The sequence below is a fragment of the Falco cherrug genome, chromosome 6 (genome assembly GCF_023634085.1).
Source record: "Falco cherrug isolate bFalChe1 chromosome 6, bFalChe1.pri, whole genome shotgun sequence".
NCBI lineage: Eukaryota > Metazoa > Chordata > Aves > Falconiformes > Falconidae > Falco > Falco cherrug.
The window spans coordinates 72,302,546-72,316,279 of record NC_073702.1 but is presented as its reverse complement, the minus strand read 5'-3'; the positions used below and the strand labels follow the sequence as shown (position 1 = coordinate 72,316,279).

General features: G+C 53.3%; 1 protein-coding gene and 1 long non-coding RNA gene across 2 annotated transcripts in view; one reads left to right on the top strand and one right to left on the bottom strand.

The window, feature by feature from the left end:
* Positions 1–4,987, top strand: part of FZD3 (frizzled class receptor 3) — a 61,472-nt gene extending 56,485 nt beyond the window's left edge. Inside the window, exon 7 of the mRNA XM_055714744.1 lies at positions 255–4,987. Within this exon, the coding sequence (XP_055570719.1) occupies positions 255–468 (214 nt within the window). The 3' untranslated portion in view covers positions 469–4,987. The remainder of the gene's footprint in view (positions 1–254) is intronic.
* Positions 4,988–7,164: 2,177 nt separating this feature from the next.
* LOC114017045 (uncharacterized) lies at positions 7,165–11,835 on the bottom strand. Its single transcript, XR_003561844.2, has 3 exons — positions 11,645–11,835; positions 10,925–11,183; positions 7,165–7,576 (listed from the first exon to the last, which is right to left on the bottom strand). It is a non-coding gene; the product is annotated as an uncharacterized LOC114017045 (long non-coding RNA).
* Between the last annotated feature and the right edge of the window lie 1,899 nt (positions 11,836–13,734).

Genomic DNA, 13,734 nt, shown 5'->3' with positions numbered 1-13,734 from the left:
ATCACTGAGTATTTTACTCACCTAATTATCAATACTATACATAGCGCTGTAGTAAGAATCGAGCTGCATAAGGAGTTGAAACAATTTGCCTGGGGCTGTATAAGCTAAATGACTGGGCTAAACAGAGAAGGATTTTTTTTCACAAAAGTAGAGGGTTTGTGCATGCGGACACACATGCACCAAGATTTATTTACATTCTTTCATGACTGTGGCAGTAACGATTGTAATAATTGTCCTGTATTTTTATAAATTAGGTACACTCCCTGCAGCTACAGAGGCGTAGAAGAAAGACTACCTCATGGCAGCATGTCACGACTGACTGATCATTCCAGGCATAGCAGTTCTCATCGGCTTAATGAACAGTCACGTCACAGCAGCATCAGGGATCTCAGCAGCAACCCAATGACACACATCACGCACGGGACCAGCATGAACCGTGTTATTGAAGAGGATGGCACCAGCGCATGAGCTGCTTTTGTTGGAAAGGAGGAGCTGAAGTGGTTGCACGTCTCGCTGTCCCTTCCTCAGTGATGTGATAATGCTCAGTATTATCATGCCTCTCATCAGGTGCTGATTTTGTGCATTGGGAAGCCGAAACTGGCTTCTTCGTGTTGAAGCCACTGCTCTTGTCCTTGCATCAGAGCTAGAGTGTTCAGCAATCATGAATTATTGAGTAAAAAGCTGGTTGCCTCATTTGAACCTATCTGTAGGTAATTATTTATTCGATAACTGTTACTCATCAGACACCATTGCTGAATTTCTTATTCTTTGTTGAACAAAAAATCTCCCCTTCCCTCCGATGGCTCTGCATGCCAGTAGGTGTTACCCTCGAGAACTCGCTGGCAGGGTCACGCTGAGATTTTTTTCTTTTCAGGCATGAGGGAACTCTTGAATATTGAAGGAATTCCTCCGTGCACCTCTCTGATTAGATAACAAACTGATACTTGTTCTCATCGAGCACAGGGGGAGGGGACGCATGCTAAATGCTGTACAAAGGACAGCTGTGTGGACCGGCAGGCATTTTTTAATGAATACACTGGAAATGCAACACAGGAATGAGCGTTTTGGAGAAGGAAAAGAAAGGAAACTCCACTGAGGATCACCAGCTCTTACCAGAGCTGTTCAGGCTCAGTTGTTGGGATGGGGAGGGAGGGTGGGGGAAGAGAGGCAGGGAAGAGTGATTTTTTTATAACATGTATTGTCCTTGCTTTTTTACAAAAGACTATTTAAATTTTCTACTTGTTTACAATTTATGTAGGAAGAGATCAATTTTAAAACCAGTTACCTAGATAATATTCAGCCACTTATTTTTTAGATTAATGTACAAAAGCTGAGATCACTTGTTCCTGATCTATTTAAAAAAAAAAAAAAAAAAATAGAAAAGCTGAATTTGTTGCCCAGACCGGACTGTACAGCCTTTTCCTTACAGACAGAACAAAGCCTGTTTACAAAGCCCATAACCTGGGCGAGGAGGGCTGAGGCCAAAGCGGACAGGAGGAGTTCAATCAGGGATGGCCTGCCTTCCTCATGGTGATTTTGGGGGGAGGATTCTCTTTGTGCTGAGCAAGCGGGGAGCAAGAATTGAGAAACGAGTGGGAGAAACGGAAGCAGGAGGTGCCCGCAAGTGGGGAAGGAGCAGGGCGCAGCAGCCAGAAACCCACCATTGCTGTCCTGAGGGGAGGAGACAGGTGTCCACTGTAAATGGTCAGCTCCTTCCCGGCCAAGGAGCTTGCATTACTGATCGACCTCTTTTGTAGGTTCTTTTTATTCCCTACTACAGATTCACAGTAGAGAGTTCTCAGTTTGGGCTTTTTTTGTGTGTAAATCATCTGTTGGGGTACAGAAGGTCTTTGTTGACACTGCAGGCAAAAAGTCAAGGCATGTCTCAGGCGGTGCAGTAGATCTTCCAAAGCATCTGCTGTAAGATTCATTCAGCATGAGGAAACACTGATTGCATTTAAACCTACCTCAGTAATTACTAGAGATCATTGCTGGGAAATTAATACTTTTTTTTCATTGTCCTTACATAATTCCCTTTTTGACCTGTTGGAGGCATGTTGAAAAGCCTTCGTACACGCGTAGATGGCACAACCTCAAGGGCAGGAATAGGGCAACAACCCGCGGTGCAAACAGCAGAAACGGAGCTGCACTACAATTACTCATTTTAATTGTAGCTGATGACACAACAGCAAAAACCGTGTGCTCTCCGAAATCAAACGCTGCCCTGCGAGTCACCGTGTCTTAGAAATATGTTTACCGTAAATTGTCTTTCTTGCTTCCACCAGACTTTTGCTCCAAAGGAGAAGCACAAACCAAACCCAACGTGGAATAACAAAGCGTAGCAACAACTCCACACCTCTCTTTATTGTAAATCCAGAGAAGGAGGTTGCTGCACCAACCGCCCTGGGGCAGAGCACACTCTGCTTTGCCCTTTGCTCAGCAAACAGCCCCGGGAGCTGTTTCACCTAGATCACCTAGATCTAGCTGTTTCATGCTAGATCACCTCTTTCAAAGCAGATGGGTATGAAAAGTCTTTGAGTGACTTAAACTGGAGGAACCACAGTTCCCTGTAAGCCACAAAGGTGGATCCCTGTTTTAGTTTCAAATTCATCTTCTAAATAACTTGCTGCTTCAAAGGGTTGGTAGTTTTGGGAATCTGAATCTGCAAAGGGAGCCGGACAGCTGAGTTTTCCTAAACGCTATAACTGAACTAAATAATCTCAAATGTTTGTGTTGATCTTCTCAGCTCCATTTCCAGTACCTTTTTTTTTTTTTTTTTTTTTTTTGAAGTTGTATGCATTGAATTGTGTAGAGTCAGGGAGGGGAATGATGATGGAGGTTTGAAATATATCCTGCTTGAAATTTTGTTAATTGGTGAGATTTAGTCTCCATGTTGTTTCCACATGAGAATACCTGAGCTGTTCCTTGCTCATGTATACTGCATGTGAGGGACAAACTCCAGTCACCCCAGACATGATTAAAATGTAATTCTCAAATTCTGGCTGGGATTTTTGCCCTCCCTACCCCTGTAATCCCACACCCTTTTATCTTCAACACCTGAATTAGCATGCTGCTCTCTATTTCTGCAAAGCATTCCTTCCCAGGATTTCAGAGCCGTTTGCCAATGATCCTTTCAGGTTTCATGTTTAAGATTGCTGCGGCCCTGATGCAGTTCCCCAGCTGGGGCACTCGCGGGGGTTCAGCTCCCAGATCATCAAACCTTGAGGGCTCTGAAGTGTGTCTGAGTTTGGATGCAGCTCAGCTGCCGTTTCTAGCGAGGGTACCTAGGCATGTTTTTGGGGTGCTTTCCTATCTGGCACCCCCAGCTAACTGCCGAGAGCTTGGGTTTCTGGGACTGGTGCCAATCTTTAAATTCCCCCGGAGCTGAATCCCCCGCCCAGGATGGCAGTTCTGCAGTTACTGAAACACTCCGGTTGCTTTGGGCTTCAGCTGACCTCACGTACCTGTAGCTGAACACGCGTTCCTCGTGACTTAACAGCAGCGCTTTGTCCCTCCCCAGCAGCCGCGTGCTGCTGCCAGCCTGGCCCTCTCTTTGGAGCAGGCGGAGAAGTTGTACATAGCCCGTTTTCTCCAGCTTGTCCCCGGGGCAGGTTAATGTATCTCCACCCTACACATATTGTGACTGAAGCCCCAAAATACTGCTTTGTAAGATGGCAATATCAAAGCTTGCCGTAAAATCCACGGCTTCTTATTCCCAGGATTCCCAGGGAACTGAATCTCCTGCTTTATCCCGTTGCCAACGCATTGGTCCCTTGGCAGGAAGCAACGTGGCACAGTGTGCTTTGCTCCAACGCCTTTCCGTCCTGCCCGGGTGAAGCAGGAGGTGGCTGGGGGCATCTGGGCAATACAGACATTGGCCCGATTGCCGCTGGCAACAGATGCCCCCGAGTTTGTGACGTTCCTTCTTCATCCCTTCGTAGCCGTCGTCGTTCAGTGAAACACCGCATGTCAGCGATGCGGCCGTGTTGCATGGAAAAGGCTGGCTCGGGACCACGTGCAGCCGCTCTCCCATTGGATTGGTAGCGCTCGTCTTTTTAAAGCTTAAAACAATCCAACAGCAGCAAAAAGCCTCTTTTAGTTGTAAATTTCTTTGCCTGCTCTAAAGTGCTCGCCCTTTCCGTAGTGCTTAGACCTCAGTTTTGCTGCGGAAGCTGTAGATAGGAGCTGTACCCGGGGCTGGGGGTAAGCGCAGGGCTGAAATCCAGCCACAGCCAAACCGAACGTGGTGGCCGAGTCATTCCAGCAAGGAGGGGAGAGAAGACCCCTCGGAAGGGGCACAGGGAGACCACAGGAGCCAGACGAGCTGGGACCAGCCCTTAGAGCAGTTCCCACCCTTCCAGGGGAGCCATCCCCAGCTCCAGGGGCTGAGGACCCCTAAAAACCGACGGCAGTGGGGAGCGGGCAGCCCCAGCTCTAGGGTGAAACCAGGGAGCAGAGCGGAGCGGCCCCCCGGGAGACATCCCAAGGTTCACCTTGAACAGCAAAACGTTGCCTTGAATGTGAAATCCCACTCCTGTCCCAACGTGCTTCTTTTCTAATGGGATCGGGATTTATTTTCACCTGAGGCAGGATGTTGTACGCGGTTCTTGCCTGTCACGAGCGGCTGTCGGGTGCACGTGCTGGGGAACTCGGGGCATGTAACGGCATTGCCGCCTCTTACAGTGCTTCCCCTTGACACGCTGGCGTTCCTGTTGTGGTTTCCTCCGTTCCTGACCAGGAGAGGAAGAAGCTTTCGTGTTCGTGAGACCTGTACACAGAGGGTGCACGTGGCCGTTAGCATGGGGTAGTGCCCGACTGTAGCTGACTTGACTTGCACTCGGCTCTTGGTAGACTTGTTTACAGTAGTCCAGTGTTGGTTTTGTAACATTTAATTTTTAGCACTTTAACTGTGAGTTGTACAAACATTATATTGTAGTAGGTGTACATTTTCATTTTAGACCTTTAAAAGTTTTTAATAAAATGATGGAAAAATTCCTAGTCTCTTCGTCAACAGGCTTGCAACCCCTCCTACACCCCACCCTACCCCCCCTTAAAAACCTAGTTCAGAGGCAGCTAAGAGTAAAATATTAAATTTTACTCTGGGTAGTGTCTCTCTGAATTTGAAGAAATATTTCCTAGGCTTGATCTTTCCCCAGCATCTGTACTCGTGGCCGCCGGGCACCCTTCCAGCAAACACAAAGCTCTCCGCTGACCGGGGGCTCCGGTTTGTTCCACCCTTTTACGAGCAGCAGACCCCTCCAGCCATCGGCACTTCGCGAGCAAAGAGGCGAGCGCGCTAATGAAGGGCGGCCGGGTTGGGGAGCGGCAGCACGGGGGTGGTTGGGGTTTTGTGCTGGGTTTTTTATTGCCGAACCAAACCAGAGAACAGGATGACTTATTTTATTTTAAGTAGCTGTCTGGCATTTGAGCGGATACGTGGTTATTTTGGTTTGGGAAGCCGTATGCTGCGAGTCTCGCATGACTGGTGATAAAACAACTAGTTTTAATAATCACAGATGGTGCTGTTTTAGCAGGCGGTGCTGTTTTGGGTCTCATTAAGATAAATAACTGGGTTTGGGGATGAAACTTGAGGAGCTGCTGGTGAAGATGCAGGCCCTGCAAGGCCACGTGGAGATGTGCAGTCAGCCCGTGCGCGCACGCATCCTGCACAGCCTCCTCAGCAGAGTGGCTCCCTCTGGAAACATCGGCCTCCCTGAGGATGCTGCAACTGCAGCACCCGCAGAGCCCTCGCAGCGGTGCCAGCCAGCTGCGGAAAACTTGTAGGGAAAAGCCGAGGTAGGGCTGTGGCTACCATGCGCTGGGGACTCACGGAGCTGGTCGGGACAGGTAGAAGGCAGCTGCCCACCCTGCCGTAAGGACCTGCACCACGGCGGGGGGCACAGAAGGGGCAATATCACTTCTCCTCCAGCCTTCCTGAATTCAAACTCTTTCAAGATAGTTTTAACGACCTGCGGGCAATGAAGACAGTAGGAGCGTGAAGTAAGAGCAGCTGGGAGAGGAGATGCGGTTGGAGCTGGAGGCAGGGGCAGCCCAGACCCCTGCTCCGCCCCGGGCAGCCGAGTTCAGTCGCTGTCGCATTCCTGATGCGCCTTAACACCCTGTTTGCTGTTTCGGGTCCAGCTTTGTCTCCCTGCCCGGCCAGCTCGTGCCCTCATTGCGATTTCTTCACCAGTTTGAAGGGAGAAGAGTATCTGGCTATGCACAAATCTTCAAGGAATTAAAATCTCCGAGAAATCCTTGTTAACAAAAGACTGAAACAAAATAGGTGGGAAAAGAAGGTTCTTTTTAAAAAAAGTCATTTTCTCTGGGCACTGTCGCTAGCTTAATGCTGCTCCCATGCAGCAGGACGAGGCCACCGACCCTTTGGCATGACTGTGTGCTGGGATCCACGTTTCAAACATGCTTCACTACCGGTCCGACTGGTTTTTGTGATAATACTCCAAGCACGTTTGATTGATATTCAGTCTCCAGTTTCGGTGCCTGCGCGCGTTCAACCGCCTGTTCCCAACCCCCACGTCCCGCTCCCGGCGTCCCGCTGGCATCTCCTGCTCCCCCTCTACCCCATGGGGGCATCTCCGAGGGCTTCAGCTTGGCACAGGGGAAGCCGCTTTCTCCTCGCCCATCTCTTTGCGGTGACGTTTCATGAAATCCCACCTTCCACCGAGACCCTTTGCCTCACGCCCCCATTTATCACATCGCCTCCGCAACATCCCCTGCGGCGCTTCGAGGCATTTCGAGGCGACTGGCCCTGCATCGCGGCTGCCTCGGGGGAGTTTCCTGGGCGGCCAGAGTGGCTCCCAGGTGAGGGTGGCGTGGATGCTCGGCGAGCTGGCGGTGTCGTGATACCTGAAATGGTGGGAAAGCTGAAGAAGGAAGGCTCGGCAGTGCCAAATGGTTGCCAGCCTCTTCCCAAGCTGCTGTAATAGAATATTTTTATAATTTTAGATCTTTTTATTTCTAATATTTTAAGATGTTAAATATTTGTAATATTTTTGATATTTTAATATTGTTACTATAATCTAAAATAATAGGTAAGAATATGAAAAATACAAAAATATTTAAAAGGTGAGAGGAGCAGCTGATGCATTGTTTTATTTCACATCGATCTGCACAAGCAGCATGAGGACGCGGGTCCTGGCCAGTGTTCATCAGTCTGCTCGCGGCTTTGCAGCCCTGCTGAAAACAAGGGCGTTTGGATGCATTTTTGGTTCTCAGAGGCTCAGATATTGACTTTATTTCTCACTGTCTTGTCTTAGGATCTGCAAAACATCCTTTGTTTTCTTTCTTTTAAATCCATCTTGTTTTGCATAGACATATCCTCCACTGCTGCTCGTGTTTGTTGGCCCGGCACCGGTGCGGAGGGTTCCTACCTTTGGGAGAACGTGCTGAAAAAATCCCTTAAGGCCCTGAATTGTGACGTAATCCAGCTACAAATCCCACCTGGAATCTGTCAGAAGCGACGAGCCCCAACATACCTCTGCTGAGCTCCCGCCGTGCCTTCAAAGTCCTCTGATCCTCTTCCGTGGAAACACGGCCATCAGATAAGGCTCAGCCCCTGCCAAAAAGCACGAAACATCTGCTTGGCTGCAGAGAGTGGGATTAGATGGAGGTAACCTTGCTCCTCACTTTTTATTTTTTTTTTGGGGGGGAACTGGCTCCTCATGCCTGTTCTCCCTTGCATGGTGGTGGGGTGGGGCTTTCACGGCGGTCCCCAAACCCCAAGGACGAGGTGCTGCCAAGCCCTTGGGGATAGTGGCACCGATGCATGGAAGGAGCAGGACTGGAGATGTGCCAGTTGGTGGAAGAACAATAAAATCTGGGACTAACCGAGTATTTGGATCCCACTGAAAACAAGAAACAGTTTTTATATTGCCGATCTTTTTTGCCACTTGAAAAGTTGCTCCCTAAATGCAATTTGAAGCACCTGGTTGTCCAGAAAAGCTCCTGGAGCTCCTCTGGGGGACCCCAACTTGGCAGCAGCCCAACGAAACGTGAGCCCCCCGCGCTGCCTGGGCACTGCTCGGCAGATGAAGGGTTAACTCTGGTCTTCGGGTGCCTTTAACTGTGAGCAAAACGCCCAAATCCTGCCAAACCTCGTTAGCCCATGAGCAGGGTGAAGGGCAACAACACTAATTGGAGTGACGGCCTCGCCGCGGCGGCCTCCGGAGCTGTGATAAATTAGCAGCGGCGCAATGAGGAGGTGCTGAGCTTTGCTGCCGTTAACAGGTGCTGGGCCCCCCCAGCAGCCCCCACCGCCCTGTCGCGCCGTGTGAGTGACCCTCTTGACCCGTCCACGGGGGCATTTCTCCCCCCAGCTGCCAGGAGAGATTTTGATCCGTCTGGAGCAGCTGCTGCTGGAAAAGCTGTGACTGGCAAGACCGAAACGTCTGTATTTTCACTTGAAGCCCAGGGGAGCGGAGCCCTGCTGCCCTGGCAGCCCTGGTGACCCTCACGGGGCCACCGCCGTTCCCCCCCTTGAGCAGCAGAACATCAAACTCCAGGGGCTTTGCATTAATCAAATTAGCGGGGTCAGGGAGGTACGGGAGCAGGCAAAGGGCTGCCCCGTGTGCCCAAAGCCAGGACTGAGGCTGTGCTCGACTCGACCCCTGGCATCAGGTGAGCCCCTGCCCTCTCCCTCCACCGCTCCCGCTGTAAGCAGAGCTCGTTGTAAAACATTTGCCCGCTCCCCGCGCCCTGTTTCCCCAAGGATAAACCATCCTGAAAGGCCTTTCCTCCCTCCTGGGATGGTGGGGAACTGGGAGCCTTGTAAAAGAGCTCTTGGAGCAACCTGGGTGCAGGAAGGATGCTCTGCTGTGCGGGGAGGGGCAGCTGCTCCTGAGGTGGGATGCTTGGGATGGAGGGATGCTCACAGGGAGGAAGGGCTGCTCCTGAGGATGGAGGGATGCTCACAGAGAAGAAGGGATGCTCCTGAGGATGAAGGGATGCTTGTGGGAAGGAAATGATGCTCATGGCAATGGAAATGATGCTCATGGCAATAGAGAGATTCTCCCAGGGATGGAGGGATGCTGCCAAGGAGAGAGGGATGCTTTTGGGAATGAACGGGTGCTCGTGGGTTGGGAGGGATGCTCCCAAGGGCAGAGGGATGCTCCTGCTCATGGCAAGGAGCGTGGGACCCTAATAGAGCTTGAGCCCCCGCCTGCTGGGAGTGAGGACAGCGAGCCCGGGCCTGCAGAGCTGCCGAGCGGTGTGAAGAGCGTTGCGGGACCAAACCGGGCAGGTTACAGGGTGTTACCGGAGAAGGTGCGACGTTAATCCGGTGTGAGGTCCTGAGCGGGTGATGCCCCCCCCAGCCCCCCGGGCGGCTGCTGCTGGCGGCAGTGCGGCAGGACGCCCCGCGGCTTCCCCACCCAGCCGCAGGGCAGAAACCCCTCCACCACCCCGGAAAAGGAAAAGTCCCGGGGAAATGTGAGGCCTCATCCCGGTGAGGCTGAGCCACCAGCTCAGGGCTGCGGGGCCGCCCCGAGCCCAGCTGGGATTTCTGATGCAACAGTGCCACCCCGTGCGCGTGCGAGCCCCGGGCTGACACCGGTAGCCCAAGTGGCCTTGGCTGGGACATGGATGGGTGACAGGCAGGATGGGGCCCACCGCCACAGCGGCGTGGTGGCACTGGGAGCAAAACGGGCAGGGCTGGGAGGCACGGCCATGGGCAGGGTGGCGGGGAAGGGGTGACGGCTGCGGCCCCGGGGGAATCACCCGATCCCGCTGCAGCTGGGATCCTGCAGATGCCAAAAACGTCTGTGGCTTGTAGGGACACGGCGGGAGCCAGGGAAACACGAAACGTGCGGGAATCACATCAGACTCGGTGCCTGCCGGGGCTGCAAAGGGGAGGTTTGTGCTGGTTGACGCTCCTGGACCACACGGTCCCCTCCTCTGCCCCGTGTCCTCCCCTGGAGGGGGGGTGGGGGCAGCACAGGGGAATGTCCCATCTCTGACCTTGTGGGAGGTGTCCCATGTCCCCAGCCCTGCCCTACCCCCTGGGAAGGACCAGCATCTCCCCGAGGAACCTCAGACGGGATGCTGGGGATAAGTCCCTTGTCACACTATTTGCACTGTTCAAGGCAGCAGCAACACACCTGCAATCCCACTGGCAGAGGAGCTACGGCCCAGCGAGGACGGCTGGGTGACAGGAGCGTCCCCAACACTTCAGGTACCAAAGACACCGCGATGGGCATCTCCCCGACACCCCAGGCACCCGAGGGCACCCCCAGGTGCAGCCCAGCTCGTGCCAGATGAGCACGAAGGAGGAGGGAGCAGAGTCACGTCCCTGTTTTCAGCTCCCCAAAACTTCTTGTCGCAGGGGATTTCAGCCCACCACCACGACCCAACTCCCTCTGTGCCCATGCATCCCAGAAACCGTTTCAGGGCATCAAAGGTGGACAAGAAGCTTTTGGGACAGGATCCCACTGCCCCTGAGCATTTTTAGGGCCAGGCTTTGCTATTTTAGTACCCTCCAGGTGCACGCACACCTGAAGGCACGTGTGCAGATACATGAGCATGGCCACATACCCGTACGGTCCCATCAAGGCTGTTGGGAGGGTGCCCCACCATCCTAGAGGGCCCATATGGGATCACTGTGCCCCTCAGAGTGGTGGTGGGATTTCTTTGGATGTATAGTTGGAAGGAAGGAGACGGCCCCCCGGGCTGTGCAAATAAATGGAGAGCAGTGCTTTCGTGCTGCCAAATAACTAGGGGGGAGATGGTTTTGCAGCCGATCTCTGGCATGACGCATGCCCCCGGCAAGACTTGGGACACAGCCTCCCTCTGCTCGGATCAAAAAGGCTAATCCTCTGGGAATAATAGACATAAGCCTCTTAGCCGTCTGCGCTGTCAATGCCCGTCACTGATGAGCTGATTAAAATTGAGTGAAAAAGATTAAACTCACCCCTTCTGGGTACCCGGGAGCCACCTCGGTGGCAGGCGATGGAGAGGAGTTGCTCCTTGGTGGGCTCGGTGGCTTCGCTCCACCCAGTCTGTCTGTCTGGAGCAGGTCTGTCTGGACCTGGGTGCTCCATAGCCAGGAGGAACATTTCAAGCCTTCATAATCTCTGCAAATCCGCTCCCTGTACCACGCTGGGAGATCCCAGCAGCAACTGGTCCCTTTGAAGACGGTGGATTATCTGGGTCCAAGCCACCACCTGGAGCTGGAGGAAATGATGCCAGAAAAATCAGTTACAGGCAGAATTTCCTATAAAGGCGTCCCTGCCCTGGTCCTTGGGCAGCCCCAGGGGACATCCCCAGTGTGTCACTTCAGTGTGCGCTTGTACAAAGCAGCCATTGCCACTCTGGACCCGAGACCTGGCAAACATACCATGTCATAGCGGGAAAACACGGGAATCCCTCATATTTGAGAAATTTCTGCAGCTCCCCACTGAATTTGGACAAGGGTTGGTAGGGAAAGGGACCCTGATCATCCCAGAGCCACATCCCTGTTCCTGGGAAGCAAAGGGAGTGCATGAAAAGACATGGCGCAACCAAAGCCAACAGGATGGGGAATTTGGTCAAAAAAGAGGTTTTTTGAGTCCGAGCAAGCTACCAGCAGGATCTGAAATGTCACTTCACATCTGCAGCACACACAGGGTGGCATTGGAAAGCTCGGTCCTACCTGCCAGGCTGCCCATGGTCGCTCGGCTGCTCCTGCTCTGGTGAAAAACAGAGCCAAAGCTGATGCTCAGGCTCTGCACGCCTGCTTGCTTGTGCCTCTGGTTTCCCACTGATTCCATCCGTAATTTTCCTCTTTTGTCGCTTGTGGCTCTTTTCCAGGTCTCATCCATGACCTGCATTTCCTTCTGCAACTTTCTGTCAGAAGAAACAAAAATTCTATTAGTGGAGCCAGCTGCAAACGGGAAATGCGGATCAAAGCATGTGGGGTCTCCTGGTGATCCTCCTTCAGGGTGGAAGTTGGGATTTAACCCCATTTTTGGGGCGACCCCACCGTGGCTGGGTGTAGGGCCCCACCCGGCTGCTGTCATTGCACCTTTGGGATCATTTTTCTTCAGGTTTTACTGAATTCTTGGTTGGCCTTTGAGCAGGATCCCGCTGCTGGGCTCAGCAGAGCAAAGCTCCTCCGGCAGTGCCCCAGGGAGGTGACACCTCCTGCAAGCCACAAACTCTTAATGTTTAGTTGAATCTTCTACAGAACTGCATTAATTACCCACCTGAGCTGCACTAAATACCTGAGGGAGCAGTGGGGAAGGGGAGGGGAGGGAGAGGGAGAGGGAGGGAGAGAGGGAGGGGGAGAGGGAGGGGGAGGGGGAGAGGGAGAGGGAGAGGAAGGGGGAGGGGGAGAGGGAGGGGGAGGGGGAGAGGGAGAGGGAGAGAGAAGGTGAGGCAGAGAGAGAGGGAGGGGGAGAGGGAGGGGGAGGGGGAGGGGAGGACCCCAGATCCACCCTGGCCCAGCGCGCCCTGGCACACCCGTGGGCTGTACAGAGCACGCGTGCGCACACATCCCTGCCGCTGCGAGCTGTTCCGCGGGCGCCCAGTACAGCAGCTGTGGCCGGAGGGAGCGCAGCCCGTCTGGCATCTCCAGCCATGGGCTGCACCCCAAAAGCCGGTGTGCCCCCACTTTGGTCCCTTCCTCTCCAGACTGGTGTGTCCCACGTCTCTTATGTTCTCAGAGGGGGTTTAAGACTCCTTTTGGGAGTGCCTGTGGGGTTTCTCCCAGGAACGGGCAGAGATTCCGGGTGTTACACGGGAACGGGCAGAGATTCGGGGTGTTACACACAGGAACGGGCAGAGATTCGGGGTGTTACACGGGAACGGGCAGAGATTCGGGGTGTTACACACGGGAACGGGCAGAGATTCCGGGTGTCACACGGGAACGGGCAGAGATTCGGGGTGTTACACAGGAACGGGCAGAGATTCGGGGTGTTACACACGGGAACGGGCAGAGATTCGGGGTGTCACACGGGAACGGGCAGAGATTCGGGGTGTTACACACGGGAACGGGCAGAGATTCGGGGTGTTACATGGGAACGGGCAGAGATTCAGGGTGTTACACACGGGAACGGGCAGAGATTCCGGGTGTCACACGGGAACAGGCAGAGATTCGGGGTGTTACATGGGAACGGGCAGAGATTCGGGGTGTTACACACGGGAACGGGCAGAGATTCCGGGTGTCACATGGGAACAGGCAGAGATTCGGGGTGTTACATGGGAACGGGCAGAGATTCAGGGTGTTACACACGGGAACGGGCAGAGATTCGGGGTGTTACATGGGAACAGGCAGAGATTCGGGGTGCTGTAAGGGAACGGGCAGAGATTCGGGGTGTTACATGGGAACGGGCAGAGATTCGGGGTGTTACATGGGAACAGGCAGAGATTCGGGGTGCTGTAAGGGAACGGGCAGAGATTCAGGGTGTTACATGGGAACGGGCAGAGATTTGGGGTGTTACACACAGGAACGGGCAGAGATTCGAGGCGTTACATGGGAACGGGCAGAGATTCGGGGTGTTACACGGGAACGGGCAGAGATTCGGGGTGTTACACACGGGAACGGGCAGAGATTCGGGGTGTTACATGGGAACGGGCAGAGATTCGGGGTGTTACATGGGAACAGGCAGAGATTCGGGGTGCTGTAAGGGAACGGGGAGAGATTCGGGGTGTTACATGGGAACGGGCAGAGATTCGGGGTGTTACATGGGAACAGGCAGAGATTCGGGGTGCTGTAAGGGAACGGGCAGAGATTCGGGGTGT